Here is a 20839-nt window from a genome sequence, read left to right on the forward strand (position 1 = left end):
AGGCTTGGACCTTTTAGTCTGGTTCAATGGGTTCAATGGAAAAATATTTTATATGAACCTGTTTCTTATCATTTGAGAAATAAAGATTTTTATGTCTCAAAAATGCAGAAAATCAAGAGAGTTTGATTAATTTCTGACATGTTAGGGCTTTAGGTATCAGATATTAATCTTGAGTATAATCTGTGATACCAAAACTTGATATTAGGCCATTTTAGACATTCAGAAGAGAGCATCAGAGCATTCCTAGGAGAAAATGTGACAGACCTGTTGCTTATGAATTGTTCATATTCAGAGAAATATATCATTGTATTTGAGTTATTAAGAACATAGATCAAATGCAGATGTTGGGTTGAGGTCCGTCATAGGAGACCAAGATACACTCGAGTCCTTCCAAGGTGAAGGAAGACAGGGCTCACCACAGGAGGCAGACTTGGTTTCCACCAGCTTCACCCTTCGTGTCTCATTACGGATACGGTCATCCGTCTTGTCCACCAGATGTGCCAGGTCATCAATGATTTCTGAAACAAAGGCAGAGAAAAAAAAGAGAGAAGTCAGCAAAGTCAGTTTGTGCTGTTTGTTTTTTTCATACTGTTAACTCGCAACATAAAGATTTCACAAAGCAATTAATTTTTTTCTGCCTTTTTATTACATGAAAGACCTCCCAATATGAAGTGTAATAAAAAAATTACCCTTAATGGAAAGGCAACGGGTTCTGCAGGAAATTACATCAGAGCAGTCAACAACCTCAAAAGGCAGAGGCTGCCAGACAACAGACATGAGTGGTGGTGATGGAGGGAGTGGGGTGTGTGAAAGCACTCCTCTCCCTTTCAAATGGTTTCACTACTTCCTGAATCCATTCTGGATTTAATCAGGCCCTTATTGTTCATGTGTTTTAATGGCGGCCAAGACGTAAGCCAAGGCACAGGGGACTGGAGTCCTTCAGTGGGACTTCCAGAGAGAGTGTGTGGGTGTGTGTGAGTGTGTGTGTGTGTTTGGCTCTGATGCCGGGGTCCTTCAGTAGGAGTTCCTGACTTGAAGGTCGTCCAGATGGAAGCCTGTGTGATTTGTTAGAGCTAGCCACTGTGTCGACACAGCAACTTCAGAGGTCTGGCTCAACAACAGAAAGAGATAACTGCTGAAATATTTCCAAATTCAGAAGTTGTTAAGGCTAAGCATTAAAATGTGTTGTATGCACTGATTTCAGCTCATATTAGTTATCCAGAGCTGCAAAAACAAATGGCAATGCAAGCCATGACTGATCCATAAATTGAGTGAAATTCTCTTAAAAACTAATTTGAGTATAACTCAGTCTATTAAACAGGTTATATTAAGGTAGACATAACACAACACACATAAAGCAAAACAATCTTTTTGCTAAAATTAGCTGAAAACATCCCACCTCCTCTCCTTGTTAGGTCAATTCAACAGCCTCCCTCATTTCAACCTCCAACATGACAAACAACTATGAATAAATACTTGAGGAAATATATGGGCGAAAAACAGTCAAAACAACACGGCTCATTACTCTCGTTATAAATCAGGGGATTTATTACGAAACAGAATTCAAATTGGCCATTTCATCTTTAGTGTGTGAGCGTCTGCAGATCTAGATTTGTGGTCTGTTTCTTTTTTCTTTCCTTCTCCAACTGTGATGATAGGTCCTATCCAGCAGCTTTCTAAAATAAAATACTGGTGGTTGAACAATAAAGAAGACTGAAAAGGCGGTCAAACAAAAACCAAGGCCGACAGGAAGAGAGGGAAACTCTTCACAGGCCCATATCAAGCACTGATAAATGGATGTTATACAGGAATGGGAAGCTAGACTCTCATTCACAGACCACCGCTGAGTGCCAAGTCAAACAGGCTGTCCTGTCTAGCGAGGGAATAACCTTTTATTGCTGCTGCTGTAAGGTAAGGAGGCTTCAGGCATGATCCAACATCATTTTGCCGCAACAACCAGGCAGAAGGGCTGAATTCCCATGGGTGACCATTCAAGGTCGTCTGCAGCATTTGTCTTCTTTAATACAACTGTCTCTGGCTGTAGTTTTAGTTGCCTCTGAATTGGTGAGAAAACATGTTTTCCTCGACGAGAGCCATCACCGGATGACAGGAGAGCCTGCTTTTGGCTGACATCAGATAATTAAGTTGCACGGATAATTTGAGGGAGGGAGGAAAGACATGTCAGTTCGGAGGGCCAGAGTGTGAAAGGGCGAGGACAAGGAGATGTGAGACGTGAGAGCGCCGTATGTACAGTGTCTCCTGGGACTCCCACATCATCATCTAAGCATCAGGCAACAATTTAGAAGGAAGGAACTCTTCCTTTACTGGCAGAGAAGGGGTGGAGACACAGTACCATTTGCGCCGCGTACCACTCTCGCTAGTCATAAAGGATGTTTTTGGGTCCTGTGGCGCCAAGTTTCTTGATTCGGTTCTGGCCCTGCAATAACACTTCATTTCACTGATGAACACCTCACCAAGCCAAGATGTAACAGTGCGAGGACAAAACCTTATACAAGAGAGAGCCATGAACCTTCTCACAGTCGTAGGCACACAAGGTACTGGCTTTTCACAAACAAATGAGTCTGCGCAATTCTCCAGCGCAGCCCTGTTAACAAGTCATGGTTCTAACATCACAGTAACATAATTCTCAATTTCCTATTGTAACCCTTGCTGCCATGTTTGACAGCTGCTGGACCTGGCTTGGATTCGGCCTATCTGCCACACCACAATGCAGGGCTTGTTTCAGGCAAAGATTGTTTATTTAAAATGCTATTACACTGGATAAACCTCCAAAGCCGCAGCATGAGAGAAAGAAAAGCGCGCACACTCACACACACATCTCATTTGTCCTGTTTGCAAGTTTCTCTATGGTGCATGGTAAGGTGCTTTATTTTATGCTTAGTCCACCACTTGATCACACTGGACAGATATGAAATCTTTCTCAGTCAGCTTGTTCCATAGGGTATTTGAAAAAGAAGAGAATAACTGAACTATGACACTTTCTGTTATCCAATGTGTAACACCTTTGAATGCAACTTGAATACTACAGAATATTCCGCCTGATTGCCGAAAGTCTGTGATTTATTAAAGTAACTCATCTCAGTAACTCTGCAGCTCATTGTACCTAAACAGACAGATAGAAATGTAATACCGTGGCTTTGTTGTTTTATTCTGTACACATGGCACTAACAGACAAGCAGGAAAAATAAGATGAAGTTTACTTTCTGATGAGAAGTAAGCTGTGCTCTTTTCTACTTATACCTATGAAAATGAGCAACACAGGGCAATTAGCAGTGTGTCCTCAGGGCCAGGGAATCACTTCAATTGTCTTTCACTGTTTCCTTTTGCACAAAAAAAAAAAAAAAAAAAAAAAAAACAATTAAAACTTGGATGGCAGGCTCACAGTCTTTCTGGGGAACAGAGGCGGTTGATGGCAGCCAAGCCAAGAGACAGTGTTGCAGAGATAACACAAATGTGATGACTGACAGGCTTGCAGGCCTAAAAAATAAAATGGGATTATACTTTCCTTCAGAAAAGGTAAACACCTACATTCTGTGTATGAATTCCTCCTGTCACTCTGCTTTCCTCACTCTAAATTATCTGGTATTGCTAAAAACATGGACATGTGCCATATCCAGAGACCTAGGATTGCCTAAGTAATTGACTATCCAGTACCTGATTATGCAGTACCTATCTTGGTGCATTGTGTTTGCTCACATACAAAGCTTACAAAAAGTTAGTCTAAAAGAGCTAATGAGCCCTATCTGCTGGCAAGCTAAGTAAAACTTTGTTGCAGGTGCTAGAGCTGCATATTGTTCACTCATAAAGAATATAAAATCAAGTGCAGATCATGAGGTCACTTCAGTTGACAAGATTCATACTCTGGGGATCAGGAATGTGCTCACCAAATGTCTTCGCAATCTGCCCAACAGACTGCGAGAAATCAAATTTGACATTTTGGTGTAAGGGCGGTGCTACAGGAGAAGTGATGGTGACACCAGTGTTGACAGGGTTCATCTTCTCAGGAGCATGTTTGTGCTGATGGAATTTCATGGTAACCTTCCTAACAGATTTTGAGATGGTGTGTACAAGAAAAAGAAAATTTCTTAATGGTCGGCGCAAGAGGAAGGGGTCATGAAGTCACCACTGAGTTCAGTGTTGAATGGACAGACGGACTGACACAGCGATCCTTAGGACCCGCCCGGCAGTGGAGCAAAAAGGTAGAGCACTCCATATAATGCTCCCATGTTGTTTCATATTGAGTGCATTAGGTAACTCTTGGTCATGAATTTTAAAATACCTACGCTTCCACTAGGCAATTTGTCCAAACTTTGCCAGCATTTCACTTAGTCCATTGATATCTGCGGGGATACCTGCTACAATTCATATGAAAAATGGCGCACCATTACCTTTTATCCTTTCATCCCTTCATACTGTTACATCTAAGTCAGAAAGGCACTGAGACAGCAGCTGCTGCCAGGCCACTCGAGCCTGAGGGTAGAGACTAAATACTGAAACTGAAAGAGATGAGAATGCCAGGTCTCTGTTCTGTTTCTCTGCTACCAAAAGAGCCTTTTATTCACAAAAAAAAACCAATGTGAGTAAAACCTACCCTTTCTCTGAGGAGGCGTGAGGGCCCTGGAGCACACACATGCACACAAACACACACACACACACCAATGGGAGACAGATGTTGCTCCTATATGATGTCACCTACTCCCTCTTGCTGGCGACTCGCTGCACCATCTCAAAGCCATTCCATCTCTGGTGCAAGACATTGCAGCTTTTGTGTAAACAGCCGTTCTCTGATTAGCTTTCATTCGCGGCCAGCCCACCATCTGAGGGCTAACAGGGTAGCAGGTCTGCTTCCGACCCTGCAGTCAGCATCATCTGGAACCGCAGACAGACACCTCCTGTCACTGGAAGCAGCTGCTGGCCTAGGCTGGACTCATTCAACGGCCAAACAGTAAATTGGACGACAAAAAGATATGATCACAAACATGTCTGTCTGTTTTTTGGGGCGTATTTAGTTCCCATTTAAAGTGACGGCTCAGATTTTTACCCATATAGTGGTATCTTTTACTCCATGCGTGTGTAATACATTCACCAAGTTTGGGCCGTCAAATCCGTTTAAACAAAACAAGAATGTGAACTTCATCAGGAGTGTACTGTTCTAAAATGAATGACGTAGATACAAGCCAGAAAACACTGTGATTTTGACTGTTGACACAAATAAAAAAAAAATGTGTTAAAGGATGGAGAACAACACATTTGTTTTGGTTTCACTTTCAACAGTCTCTTCACCCAGCTGGCTTTCAAAATAGTGGACTTGTTTTCTGCCGCAGCACTGCCACTGTATCGCACTGTAGGTTGAATATGGCACCGCAGCACTGCTGTGTGGTGATAAAATGGCAGTGCTACAGCAGAAAATAGGTTGGCCATTTTAGAAGCAAGGGGACTTAAATAAGCGATGACAAGGAGGCTTAAACAAACAAGTTATGTTGTGCATGCTTTGTATGTCTGCTCAAAATTGTGCTATGCTCCAGTATATCTCCTCCATTCATTTTGGAACAGTACACACCTAGTGGAGGTCCCATCTCACAACGGGGAATGAGCCAATGAACCAAACCTGGTGGATGCACTACATTTGCAAAGAGCAGCAAATACCATTATATATGGGTAAGAATATGAATTATCACTTTGAGGCTTAAGTATATGACTGATCAAGGGTGTAAACAGGTATGTGTAATGTCCAACTCTTTTCAGTGTATTTAGGGCATACACCAGCATCAGTCTTTTCACCATGTAAGAGGTGTCACAAAACAAAGACGTTAACTACCATGGTTTGGTTTAGGTTTTACACAATAAACTATTTAGGCGAACACTGCCATGTGTTTTAGCACTGCAATCACTGACAAAAGGGAAAAGCTAGGCTCAGAGTCATAACCACAATAGTAGAGCAGTTCCTTCCTTCCAGATCCTGTCATCTGTGCCGACTTTTAGACCAGCTCCCTTTTAGCAGAGGACCCTGTCCTGTCAGCACTGCTCCTCTGTCAGGCCTCATGATGATGATAACCTACCTCGTAGAGCAATTAGTGGACTGACTGATCCAACTTCAGGCCCAACAGAATGAGCCTGATCCAAGGTCATTACACTAAAACTGCAAGCTGCGATACATTTACCAGATCTACAATGGCAAGTGGTAGACAAGGACAATGGAAAAAAAATGTCAGGCCAACGCATGGACAACAAGCAGGCCCAGATGACATTTGCGCAAGTATGTTGTTCATTGGGTTTCAATTATAGTGTTCAGAATTACAAGGAGTAAGATGGAGACACAGAGAGAGAGAAAGAAAATAAAAGAGGGAAGAAACAGGGATAAATAAATTTGTGTGTGTGTGTGTGTGTGTGTTTGCATGTGTACGCGTGCATGGGTGTTCTAGGTTATTCTAGTGCAGGGATTTGTAAAAGTGCCATTCATCCACCAGGATGTAGAGCTGCCCAGGCAGCACAGGCTGCATCACACACACTTAACTCTCCTCGCCTTTGCTCTGCAGATTATGCATTGCAGCACATTGTGTTAAAGCAACTCCAGCACTCAGGGCCCTCCCGTGCTTTTCAAAGCAGATCATAACATGATATCATATACTGTAGCTTAACTCGAGTCAGACAGCAAATATGAAGCTCACACGCAGGAGCATGGTGAGAAGTTTTGCGAGATGGTCTCTTATTTTAATTCTTAAATTCCCGCACCCGAGATCTGTATTTGCTCCAAGCCCCAAATTGCTGATTCATCTTAACTGAGTCTATAGCTGTGGTGGTGGTTTTGGTGTGTGCGTGTGTATGCGGTGTGTGAGGCACCACCATAAACAGTGACACCCCAGCGTGGCTCCAGGATGTGCAGTATTAACTCTGTGTGTTATTGTAGGATTCCTTCCCAGAGTGGGCAGAGCACACACAGAAAATGCTTGTTTTCCCTCATCGATTCAAACACAATCTATCTCAATGGGGCTAATTCTGTTGAGCTTCAGGAGATGATTTCTCCTGAGGATATGAAAGGAGAGAGAAAGAGAGAGAGAGAGTATTTTAGAGAAAGTATTTTACATGACACGCCGCTTACATCCCCTGTTGTAGTGCAGGGGGGACTAACCACAACTGTTACCAATTGGCCCTGGTGTGACTGTGTATAGAGGGGAGTGCTTGGTTGCCAACCAAAACACACACAACTCTGGACGTAACTGGAACTTCACTTGGCATTCACCGCGGCACTCTGCATGATGATACAACTCAGGGCAATTATGGTATTTACAAGAAGTTGCGCAGTCTTGGAAGAGTTTCTTTAACTTTTTTTTCCCTATTTCTTTCTCGTCTCACCCACTTATTGTAAACAAACTAAACCCGGGGGTCTGTGGGGAGTGAGGATTAGAGAGAGTCTCACTTAAAACCTCAAAGTTTTACCAGTTTATAAACTGAGCGCAAAATCTAGTGAGTCCAGTTGAATATCTGCCAATAAAAAGAAACAAAGACAAATAAAAACACTGAAATGTGCAATTTCTGTATCAAAAAGATGAGCCTGAGCATAGAAACAAAGCTAAAAATGTGTTTGGTCAATCAGGCAAGCAAAGAGAGAGAAGAAATAAACACAGCCACTTTCTTTTGCTAACAACCCTTGAACATGGCGATAAAAAATGAGGTGTCAGTTTATTTGTTCATAATGGGCTTTCTGTTATTGTTTAAATATTCACATTGGTGATGAATAGTTAATGACCGATTTCTACTGTGGGGTCCAACACCAACAGTTCACGGACAACCACTGCATTTTTCACCCATTGCCCAACCAGCCACAATATGATACATCAGCAACAGATGAGTAATGAGCCACATTTCTCTTAAATGCATTAGCAATATGATACACAGAAAGCCTACGGAAGCAAACAAAATGGGCAATGCTGCCATCAGTGGGGAGCACTGGGGATTAAATCAATGTGGGTAACAATTGTCCCGTTTCCACTGAAAAGCTCCAGGGCCAAAGTTCCTGGTGTTCTAAGAGGGTTCTGATGGCAAAACCGGTAGGCTAAGCTCTTCAGCGTTTGTAATTTCTCCGCACCCAAAGAAAAGCAGCCAATCAGTAAACATGAAAGCTTTAATTGTCAGAGGCGTCGGTTTGAGATTTAAGAAGTCTGATCGCACTAAAACAAAATCTGTAGCAAAAGTTGCTTTTTATTTCTATGCATGGTCAAGTTCCTGAGGCTGCAGCTCCTGAGTTGGTATTTGTCGGCCGGGAAAAGGTGCAGAGGGGCCTGCCTGGGTAAGATGAGCAGCTGCACTCTCTGTTTATGCATGGCTCCAGCAGCGTTTAGCAAGGAGCCAGAGATTCTTGTCAATACCCCTTGGAAGCCCTGAGCCACGTCCAGAGGTGTCCAGCAACCCTGGCTCTCAGCTGTACAACATACTGGCTGTTGATGAGTTATAACTGAAGAGAAGATACACCCATCTGGTTTACGCATGGTAGGACAGGGACATCCATGTCCCAAGGCGGGAAGCACTGAACATGCTGCACAGCTTCCAGGTTTCAACTGGACCGTCACTTGGAATTTACATTTTTATAACACAAACTTAGAAACAAAAAACGAATATCCAAACATGCCTGGATGAAATGAGAAACCAAGTAAGCAGTCTGCTGCCACTTTAAGTTTCTTTGTTTCTTTAACAAAACAAGAATCTATTTGAGTCCATGTGGCTCATTGTTTGTTTTCCAAAACCAAAAAAATCAACAAAAATCAAACAAAAATCAAATGACTAATGGTACATTCAGCAAAAACTGGGACTGGTTCCTCTGATGCAACATGAGTAAGGGACCAATACCCAAGTTTCACCAGAGGAACATGAGTAAGAGTTCATGTTCTATCGTGTGCTACCAGAGGGACTGGTAGAACCGGAGCATGAAAACACTTACATGGGTAAGGGTTTTTGTGGACAGTTCCTGTGGTGGCAAAGGGGTAAAACTTGGCACAGTACATATAATAATACATAGCGCTGGGGAAACTTGCTGCTAGACTTGTCCCTTGCCCCTGTGTCAAAGCAGCAATGACCCAAGAGCCCAATGGATTGATGGCAGAGTATGAGCATGCATGAAATCCTTTCAGACTTCTGTGAATACTTCAAGTGAGTAATAGCATAACCCTATGGAAAATCTGTGAGTGAATCCATCTCCATGCATTTGCCCATTTATGTGCACATGTGCTGATATGGTCTGAAGTGAGGGCATTGCTATACACATAATTTGCACTTCCAGCATCTGGTTCCCTGACGTGCCGGGCCACATTTGTACAGATTAGTCTCACTGCTGGACATCATTGGCCCCCCGGCCCCAATGAATCTATCGACCCCACCAACTGGACTGACAGGGTCCCCCAGTCACTTTTACAGGATGAAGTTACCTTTCACTGGGTGATTAGAGATCTCCCTAGAGTAGCTCTGAGTATTGTTAGCTCTAAGGAACATGTTTTCTTACCTGGCATCTACTGTCTACCGACCTATCAACCACAAAGCCCCTGAGCCTGAACCATTTTGACAGTCTATGCAACATGACCAAATCTTCACAGTGTGGTCAAATTATTTGGCCAAAAAAGGTGGTCAGCAATCTTGAATTACTCAGTGCGACAGAATGGCAGACAGGCATTTAGAAGACCCTGTGTTGAAATACGTGCTCCAAAGAATTTCTGGCAGTGTCAGAAATTTTGTGGCATAATCATTCAGTGTTGCCAGGATTACAATGTGTTTACAACTCAGGTCTACTGAGAGACCACTTAGAACACACCATGACAAATGTAAACAACCAACATGTTGACGGTAGGCAGATGCAGATTGCAGACTGCACAATGGGCTGCCTCTCAAAGTCAAGATTCTGTACTTGTGTTATGTCATAGTCACCCACGCAAGAGTAAACGGCAACTAAAACTGCACTGTCTATGGGAAACTTTAAGTTTAATACTTCCACATCCCAACCCTTTGTGAGCAAATCTGAAAACCAAAAACAAGTTCGATGTCCATGGGCAGTTTCACCTCTTTCCTACAACAAAAGTCTTCTACATTCATCCCGAGATCCATCATCATATATGATGGACACCAAGAAGAATCACCAGCTGATGAATGACTTTCCCAAAGTTCAACCTTGGTTTGAAAGATGATATATCAGATGAAAGGGGAGCTGGAACTACAGACTGGGAGGCTGATATGCTGTTGTTCACTTCTTTACTTGTACTCTGTATATAACACTTGTAAGTAGAAAACTTAAATAAAAAAATTGGGACTGCTAAATTCAAATAGAAGAAGGGGTCTAAATGACAATATGCATTAATAGGTGGTTTGGAGGCACTTGAACTGCAAGTCCGCTGTCACTGACTTGTATGGTGTCATGTCAACACTGGACCACATATCTGTTGTTAGTGAGAAGAGCCCTGCACCACTGACCAAGTGTCTTCCCTTCTAAGTTGACTATATATGTTGGGGATGGCGTCTTGCTGAAATATTATTGGCTAGGAGGCTCATACTTGTGATCTATCGTTTCAATCATTTCCTTGAATTAACTTTTTTCCACTGTGTGAAGTGGCATCAAACCTTCAGCGAGGGTCGCAGCAGTGGTGCATTTTTTCAGCCTTGCACTGTTTCTTTTATATTTTGATGATTTGGCAAATGCACCAATAACTGTTGACTGGTGGTGGCTGGTGTCGGTGCTGGTGGCTGTTCTCTCCCCCAGCTGATACCGAGTCAAGCCGAGCAAACTGTGCGGGGTGATGGACTCTGAGGTCCTTAGTCATCACTTGCTTGCAGGAAAGACAACATATGGTCTCATTTGAATCCTTTGGCTTCCATTTTCTCTAACTTTAAAGCCAAAATATTGCCAATCTGGCGAGCTAGCATTCTTCTTAGAAAGTAAATCCTCCATTTCTGCATATTACAGAGCTGCATGCATGTCTACATCATGCTGCCAGTTCCACGTGCATTTCCTTTCAAAATAAGTCCAAAAATACCGTAACAGCTGTTCAATATTTGATACTGTGAAAATATTGCAAATGATGGCAAATATTGCGATATTTGATAATATCTAACATCTGCTCAAGCCTAGCCTGAGTGGCTGCATTATGATGAATCCCCCAACTTTCTCTGCAAGATGTGCCCATAAGCACTGTGATTGGTCAAAAAAGCCCTCAACCAACTATAATTCTAAATGTATTATATATTTCTGTGCCCACTAGCAAGAGCAGATCCGTTTAATCATCTAGCCGACTAGTCATGCACATCCCTACTATTACTTTCTGCTTTGTGAAATATTGATGCTACCACACAGTACTGGGTCAGAGAGAATGTATCCCTGAATAGAGGAAATCTGGGCCTTTACAGGAGCACTGCGTGACTAAAATACCACTTGTGCTTTTCAAACACTCTGGGTTTCGGATTCTGCAAAGACTGGAAATGATCAGCATGCTGCACACAAACAAAAAACAAGCGAGTCACACTGTCATCTCATGATGCAGGCTTAATAAAAACAAAACCTCATCAGCAGCAAGAGATGTCATCAAGACCACTAGGCATGTGTTAACTGTAATTCAATAGGTTTTCACAAATGTGGGCTTGGGCTGTTCAGGATGGCTGGAACCTATCAGTGCATTTAAGATAGTTCATTAAAATCGTCTCGCAATGTCATCCACAGACAAATGAAAAACAAAACCTTAAAAATGACAAAACAATATTAAGAGCAATGTGAAGAATTTACACCACTTTATCTGATCTTCAGTTTCCAAACAGCTATTCCTGCCCTGGGTTGCCAGATTCACCAGCATCCTCCCTCCCATGGCCAGCTGCCACTGAACAATGAGAGTGATGAGCATGAATTGAAGCTGGAAGTCTACTGCATGCAATTAATAAACAACTTGCTTACGATATCATCCTGGGATGAATGAAAACAATTAAAGAAATACTTAAAATTAATCCAATTAAAAAGGCCACGTCAAAAAAGGCCAACACCAATGACAATATTCAGTCTGGTTGTTCTTTCTCCATTAGTTTGCCAGGGCTAGCCGGCATCACGTCTCTTATGGCCAGGTGCCACTGAACAATGTGTGCATGATGAGCATGAGGGTGCCAGCAGCAGCCACGTGAGGCAGGGACCACCCTGTCACTGGCACGGCACCTCCAAACCAGCCGCTGTTACACTTCATCACTAACATCACACTTCATTAGCAGGGACACCCAGGAGAGGGGGGACATATTGAGAAACCAGTAACTTTAAAAAAAGTACAAGTTTGAATTAAAAGTAGTCAAGCTCCTATGCAATGTAAAAACATCACTAATTAGTTCAATTATTAGTTCAAGTACTATTTAGTTTTAAATTTAACCTAGACTTGCAAGATCAAGTTGCTAAATTTTCACAGTTCTTGTAAATGTAAAAGTACAACTTGCATAAATATAGTACATTTACTGATTAAAAAACTGAATCACCATTGACTTTTTTTTGTTTGTTTTTTTGTTTTTTTTGTAGGAATTATATGCTTTTGGTACACTGACTAGATCTCAGTTACATAATTTGGTTATATGTTGTACATGTGGATTATTCTTTTCCCTAAAGATTAATCAGCAGTGACATTACTAGAGACCTGAGCTCTTACTGAGCTCTTACAGCTCTCACTGTCTATAGCAGAATCCTGGCAAGGTCTCAAGCCAAAAATAGCAACTCATTTCTGAGACTGAACATGGCAATAGCATATTATTAGAAGACAGATGAACACTGTCCCTAGTGCCCTATGCATATCTATAAGCCTGTTTCAATATCTTTCTCTAAAAATGTTCCAGCCTGTAAGAGATCACAGTCATTGTACACTCTTAAATCAAGCGTGTTTTTTCAAACATAGATACCCCACTGGGCCCGTTGGTGGTGCTACAGCGAAGGTCATGGGGTCACGAAAATTGCCCGGTTTCATCCTCTAAGCAACATGAATGTTCGGTGAATCGCCGAATTTCATGGCGATTCACCAGACTGATTTTGAGATATGCTGCTCTGGACCTAACTGCTGGCCGACCAAGCCTCCTTCCAAGCAGGGCAAAAAGAAAATTTATAAAAGAAGTGCAAGATGGTGAATTTCTCACTAACTAAGCAACTCAGCTCAACTGGTCTAATTGAAATGATCTGAGCCTAATAACCGAACATCCCCCGTGGAGAGAGTGGAGCTTCCCGGCAGAATCCTGGCTGGCTGAGTGACTGCAAGGAGTTATGGGGGGACTTTGATCTGCACGCCAGACCCTGTTTCACTCACAATGCACTCACACGCACGCAGACGCATATGCTCCCATGCACAGACACTGACACAAAGACACATGTGTATGCACACACAGGCACACCCTGACACGCAAGCACATAGACACAGGCACACACACGCGTACGCACACACACTTCCCGGATGTGACATGCTTCCGACAGGCGCTTGGGTCCCAGACTGGAGAGGAGTCATCCCCAAGCTGACTGTTAACCCACAGTGGTGTTCAAGGGAGAACAGGAGTAGTGAGAAATGCAGAGCCGTAACACCCATGAAGGAGATGTTTTATTGTGGAAAACTGAGTCCACAGCCAGCTGTTATTTATCTACTCAAGAGTACTGTTGGGATGTGGAACATCAAGATTCAAGATTCAAGGTTTATTTGTCACATGCATGAATGTACAGGTACAGCAGCAGTGAAATGTAATTGCAACAACTCCGGCACTGTGCAAGTAAAAAATAAAATAAAATAAAATAAAAATACAAATAATAATAATAACGGTAATAATATAAAAAATAAAGAAAATAGATAGAATAAAGATAAAATAGAAAGAATATATACATTCCTATATACAATGACCGACTATATACAATCTGAACAATATACAAAAGGTACAAAAGTACAAAAGTACAAATAAGTAGAGGGTAAGTACAAATGAGTAGAAAACTGAGTTGCAAAACCCTGAAGAACATCAACATCAACTCACTGTGCTGTTGTTCAGCATGGAAACTGTCAGATAAGGTAGGATCAGATTTTAGTTGATATTACTGGGATTGTGGCTCTCAGTGGACTTTACTATTGTGATCATGCGCTTTGCATGAGTGCCCTTTGAGTTTCCCTTTCAAGCATGTAGTCCCAGTAGTATAGTAGCACCAAAATGCAGAGTGTTTCCAGTATGTGTCAGAGGATCAAAGTCTTGATATGTGGCAGCTCTGATAGAGAAGCCTATCAGTAGCATGAAAACAATAAGAGGCAGTTAATGAGAGATAACAACAAACAGGTCAAATAATTAAACCTCCGACTTCAAACCACATTCAAGTGCTATGTTATCTTTGAACTCTGCTTGAGCACAAATTTATTCATGGCAAAACAAATTTATGGCGGTATTAAACTGTTGTTTAGATGCCATGTAGGTCGGCAACATTTGCGGCTAACCACATAAACATCTGATACATACACATGGTGCGAGCAACTTTCAAATGCCATGTCCAATTTTGGCATAGCGCATAACAAGAAGCCTAAATGTGATTAAATGCTTTATTTTTATGGCGTATGTGTATCTAACAGAGAGGGAGAGAGAGAGAGAGAGAGAGAGAGAGAGAGAGAGAAAGGGATGGTAGATGAGAGATGAACAGTGATACAGGCAGATATGGGAATGTTTGTCATACCAGGGTGGCACATGAATTGCTCTGCCCTAATTGCTGAAAATCTAGGCAGTGTGTATGTGGTGGATTTGGGCTAAATGTGCTCTGCCAGCGGAGGCCAGAATAAATGTTTGGCCAACAGTGCGGCTGAAACAACTTCCCATCCTGAGAGGAAACAGCCTCCCACATAGCTTGTGGACAGCTAGGAGTGGTGCAGGGCACTAAGCAAACAGCAAAAATATGACGCAACAAGACCACATGCTACAGCGTGGGCCACAAAGCACTCAAAAACATGGCCTGCCACACACACTACACACACACACACACACAGAGTAAAAACACATGCACATACATTCACAAACATACACAAACACACACACACACACACACACACACACACACACACACACGTACCAGTGTGAATATGCAAGCACATTTCTAGTCTCTTTCTCACGCACACAAGATACACAAGACACATGAGTGACACAGACCAACACTAACAGTACAAATCTCATAATCACACAGTGAGGAAGTCTCACTGAGATCTCTACACGCTGCAGTCATTTCCACTGCAGCTGCACCTACAGCTGTTGTGTCATTACCCAGCATACCCAGCTGATGAGGGGAATGAGGAGGTGCTGATTACTGGTGGAGAAGAAGAAACCTCCTCAGAGGGATTAAGCAAATTAACAAACTCTCAGTGAGATCCTGGGACTTCCTCCCAGTCCACCCTAACTCGGGTCACTCCATCACCGCAGCACATCCATCCCACACAAGGGAGCACACAGAGTTAAAATGAATCACTTCAGTTGGTAGGTGTGAACGCCGGGAGTTTGACTGAGGCCGCAAACTCTACTGCCCACTAGTGGGCTTATGTGTGATCTGCAAGGAGCAGCAGAGCCAGGAGACCACTGATTTTAATTTATGTGACTTTGTATTTTAATTGCTTTAAGACCGTGAAAGAGCACGACACAAATACATGAATCACTACAACAGCAGTAGCTAGAAGAAGAGCTAGATAAAGAAAAAGGAGAAGGAGAAGAAATGAGTTATTGCTTTTCCTTTAGTGTTACGGCTATTATTATCTGAATTGTACTGGGTGTAATTGTACAGAAATTCTACATATTGTAGATATTAATAACATCTGGAATATTTCTATCTTTCAGATGGTCAGAAAAAAATCATTAGGCAGGCCACCTAAAGATTTTATATATTGGTGTGGCTGCTTGTATCTCCTCAGTTGTTCTGCCACTCTTCTTGCTTGAATCAAGTAAAAAAAAAAAAATAGATGGCAGGCACTCAAAAGAAGGGAATTCGTTACAGCTTCACTTAAGCTTTTCACAAGGCAGAGATTATAAATACAGTATATAATGGCAGATAATCAATATACAGATGCTTAATGAACACACCGTCTGATGCAGCTTCTCTCACACACATAAAGGTAAACCTAGTGCAGTAAGGACACTGGTTGAACTGGTCATACTACTAAGCACATTTTTTTTGACACATTGTGGATCCTCTCTGGTCCACCAAAAAAAAAAAAAAAAGAAAAAGAAAAAAAAAAAAAACAAGGGTCTCATCTCTATTTAATTTCTAAGATGTTTCATCCGCCCTGTATGATATCGTTCAGGTCTGTGCCCACATTAAAAGGCTTATAGCACAGGCCGACTGAATCGTGGAACAATAGCAGCCTGGAAACAAAATGGGAGGCTGGTATTACGCCAAGAGTGTAACAGATGAGAATGATTAGATAACAGATCAAAAGCCTCTTTTAGGGGCACGTGTCTGTTCAAGCGGCACGGTCTGTGTAGCACTCGTAATACATAAAATGGACTTCAGCACTGTACATAAAAAAAGGCCAATAAAGGGCCTCTCACTTCATTTGTGAGGCAAAACGGGGGTTTGAAGACAGTTTTTGTAACACTATTATCCCGGGCTTGCCCCTCGTGTTCAGTAAAGCCTGTGAGTTGTGTCTGATTACACATGCAGGGTTATCAGATAACAGATCAAATGGATGGGAGACAAAGGATTTCCTCTTTGTTCTAGAAAACAGATAGGTAGCACATTTTACCGATTGATTAAAGCCTTCTAACAATTGTTTCTTTTGGAACAGACTGATTGTAATCAGTGGTGATGTGTCGCTTTGAATGTGATATGATAGGTATCTGTAAATGTTTTCAAGACCTGTTTGGACAAATGAATCATCCTCATCAAACACCTATTGAAACACAAAAATGAAAGGGAGGGACATTCATTATTTTGCACTTCATACAGTACTGAAAGTGCCTGCCTCCTCAGAAATGCATTTCCACAGTACAATAAGACATACTGTCGTTCTATGGAAGTTGACATTCACAAAAAAAAAAAAAAAAAAAAAAAAAAAGTTCTTAAAAAGTCTAATGTGTGCTCAGTTCAGAGTAAGCAAAGCAATCAAGACAGCCCTCACTGACGCAGAAAACGCAGACAAATTGTCTTCAGAAATGTGTTCTGAGGGCTTTGACAGCACAAACAATTCCACGATGGAGTGTAGACCATGTGTGAACTGCATGCTGGGCCTGTTTCAGCGGTTCAGACTAACGTGTATACACACATATGCACATACACACACATACATTCAAAAAAACATTTACACATATATGAACATGACTCGTTCCTCACATCCTCCACATGTTCGCTTTGGTGACTAAAGACGCCGTTCAAAGAGCTCACCAAGGACGCTAATGCTAATGAGCCAGCACTCAGTGAAAACATGAGGAGTCTCGTCCACCCTCTCCTTCTTCCCTCTCTTACTTTAATCCTCCCTCCCCCCTGCCTCTTTCCCTCCTTTTCTCTGCATCAGCAGTGATGAATGGCTTTAAATGAGTCCCTGATGTGTGATTCCAACAGGCCGAGTTCTTCCAAAGCCACTAAGGGAATAATCTCTCTTTCTCCCTTTTTTATCCCACTCTCTTTTTCTCTCTTGTCCCATTTCTCATTCTCTCCCTTTCCAGTCCCCAAACTCCTTCTTTCACCCTCTTCCTCCCTCTATCTCACCGCCTCACTCCCTGCATGAAATCCTGGACTCCCTCGCCTCACTGCCTTTGCACTGTGCATCTGTAAGATTAGCCCACCCTGAGTTCTACCGTGTTCTATGTTTGTGTATGTGTGTGTGTGTGTGTGTGTGTGTGTGTGTGTAGCTCCTGCTGTGACACCTACCTCAAACTCCATCCCATCTCTAACTGGTCAATGGCCTCAGAGGCCCTCATGCTGATATCAGCCTGGCCTGTGTGCCAATCACAACCTGACAACATGTGCTGGACATGTGGTGCTCACTTGCAGCACAAACACAGGAATTTACATTCACACATCCACGAACACAGACTGCAGGCCGCTAAAGAACAGATGTACATATATGTGCACTTACACACAAATGTGCTTGTACGCATAAACACTTAAAAATGTCCCACAGACGAAGGTGCAATCTCTCCCCCATGCTGAAATGGGAACCACGTGCTGGCTTTGGGTTGAGGAGGAGTTTGTAAAGTAAGTCCTTCCACTCATTATGTGGGATGACCCATGCTACCCTGAGGCTGAGGGGAAGGCGAAGCAGCCCTTCGCTCGTCGGCCCTTTGAATGTGGCTTCCAAACCAGAGCGGTTAGCAATTAAATAAACAGAGGGGGAGATTTGTTCCCGCTGTCACTTGCGTTAGCCAAAAGGAACCTGCCGGGCCAAGCCTGACTCAAGCCAAGGTACCATTAAATGGCGGGGAATCCTTTGCCCCGAGCCAAAGAAACTGGCAGCTGAAATTGCAGAGGTTCCTAACCACGAGCACCACCAACACATATGGCTAATGCGCTTCCTCTGGACAAGTTGGTTGCAAAAGCTCTCTTGGGAAAAATTACAGCACAATATCAATACCAGTTTGCCGTTAAATTGTACACATACCACACACGCTAGGCAATTCTCCTCAAAAAGCCACAGCAGTGACCTGGCTGTGTGAGTAAAATAGTCAGATCATAACTTCCTAAGACTGTGAGCAGGTAAGCCAGCAAGTTAATGCTAACTGGGAGACACTGGAATATCCCTAAAATGACTGACTCCATGATACATCCCACCACACACCAAGAACAGCGAACTCTCTGCATGACTGACAACAGCAAAGCAGTGAATGTAAAAGATGCTGAAGCTGTCATTACATTCATGACTATTGTTATTATTAGTATTATCTTTTTTTTCTTAAATATTATTTTTTGGGCATTTTTGCTTTATTTGATAGTTACCGTAGGAAGGCACAGGAAAGGCAGGGGAGAGAGAGGGGATGATATGCAGCAAAGGGCCTGGGTTTGGATTCGAGTGAGCTACCGGGCACCCCATGATTTTTTATTACTGGGTTGTTTTGATGTTGAGTTTGATTTGGAGAAAAGGTGTGCGGTGGTCGAAAACGAAATCATGATGCTAGAGAATAAAGAGCTGAAAAGAGTATACTGCTTTTATGTACCGTAATGGAGATCAAGTGTGTCATGGCACAAAGTTGTGAAGAGACACAAATGGTATGTTTTTATCAAAATGACGAGTCAAACAATCTTGTGATGGAATGATTGTGCTTGCGGTCACTTGCTATGATGTAAAAACAGTGGAGTGATACTTTTTCTCTGTTTGCATTACCAATCAGGTATGCTCAGCACTGAATCTCCACCGTGACAGAACCAAGGACTTGGAGAGTGCTACCTCAGTTGCAAAGCCAGACACTCAGTCCCTGGGGAAAAAAGAGCAGGGGTAAGGGTTTTTGGTTCCTCAAAAAAGTTCATGTGTTCCAGGAACAGTTCCTCCAGTGGAAAAGGGGCATTTTGTACAGTAAGGTGTAGGATTTTCTAATTTCACTAATTCCTTGTTGGGAAGAGCAATAGTGTAATACAAGTGAATCCTGCATGTCAAAAAGAAGTACTAATACTTATATTGGCTGCATGTGTATGGAATATCAATCATTCTAGTCTGGAGATGCTACAGAACAAAACTCAAGAAGGGCAATGTTGGAACTGCACTCAAGCTTGTCGGTGTTATAGTGAGAGGTGTTGCTGTAAATTAAATTGCTGCAATGAATGGCCAACTGTGGCCAACAGAAGAAAGCTGTGGTTGCACGGAGCAGCTCCTAGGTGCAAATTGTGTTTAACTATGTTAAGTGTCAACCGTGGCGTTACTGAAACGGTCAGTAATATCTGAAACAACTGATGAATTTTTTTGTCCTAGGCAAAACATAGATTGATTCAAAGGCCCAAATGAGACTAAGCAAACTTTATGATGCGAATAAAATCATGCCTCTTGAAACAGCCATCTAGCTGATGTGTGGATTGTTAACAAATTCAACAGCACAGACAATCTGTGATCAGAAAGCATCACTGTGAAACACATAATGCCAGCTACACGCCCTTTAATGTCTACAAAGACTGTTTAAAAGAGATGGATTACTCAAAGACCTGGTAATGAGACCAAACCCTTCAAAGCACACACACACACAGCCTGAAAAACATTTGTTTCCAAGTGTTGTGTCATCCTCGGCTTTAAAGATGGTGGTGGGAAAGAACCGGTGAAATCATGCCTCCCTACATATTTTCCTTCCTTGTTAGTGCACGTATTTTCAGGGATAAAATGCACAATTGATAGTTTGAGAAAGAGTCTGTGACTGCCAGGCCTAGTGGCTGAGCTTGTTGCGGAGGATGGATAGAAGTACTGAGTGGAGGGGAGACAACCTCGCCCAGTCTCTGAGCACACTTGCTAGTGGACATCTGGATGTGATTCAGGTCTGGGCTCAGGAACCCGCCGGACCACAGCAGATGAGCTGAGCCGGGCCCGCCACACCTCCGTCCTGCACCATACTGTATATTGGGCTGTCCTGGGTGCCTGTCTCCACTAGATACCAACTGTGGCGTGTGAATATATGTCTGTGCATGTGAGTAAGAGAGTGACAGACAGAGAGCAGAGATGGGGGAAAGTTTGAGGGGGAATCATAGCTGTAGTCTGCAACTCCCCATCATCTTCAAAATCAAACACAGAAGCTATCAAATGCCTGTGTCTTCTCTGTTCAAAATCAGATACCAAAAGGATTCAAAGAAATCACCCACCACACATCTGAAACAGCACAATGCAAACCTATCAGCACACATTTCAGCAGCCAAACGTGCGCT

General features: G+C 42.6%; 1 protein-coding gene across 1 annotated transcript in view; it reads right to left on the reverse strand.

Moving 5' to 3' along the window:
- The window catches only part of stx8 (syntaxin 8), a 46770-nt gene that overhangs the window by 8108 nt on the left and 17823 nt on the right, over positions 1 to 20839 (reverse strand). Inside the window, exon 7 of the mRNA XM_030061646.1 lies at positions 417 to 518. Within this exon, the coding sequence (XP_029917506.1) occupies positions 417 to 518 (102 nt within the window). The remainder of the gene's footprint in view (positions 1 to 416; positions 519 to 20839) is intronic.

Source organism: Myripristis murdjan, chromosome 1 (genome assembly GCF_902150065.1).
Source record: "Myripristis murdjan chromosome 1, fMyrMur1.1, whole genome shotgun sequence".
NCBI classification, from domain to species: Eukaryota; Metazoa; Chordata; class Actinopteri; order Holocentriformes; family Holocentridae; genus Myripristis; species Myripristis murdjan.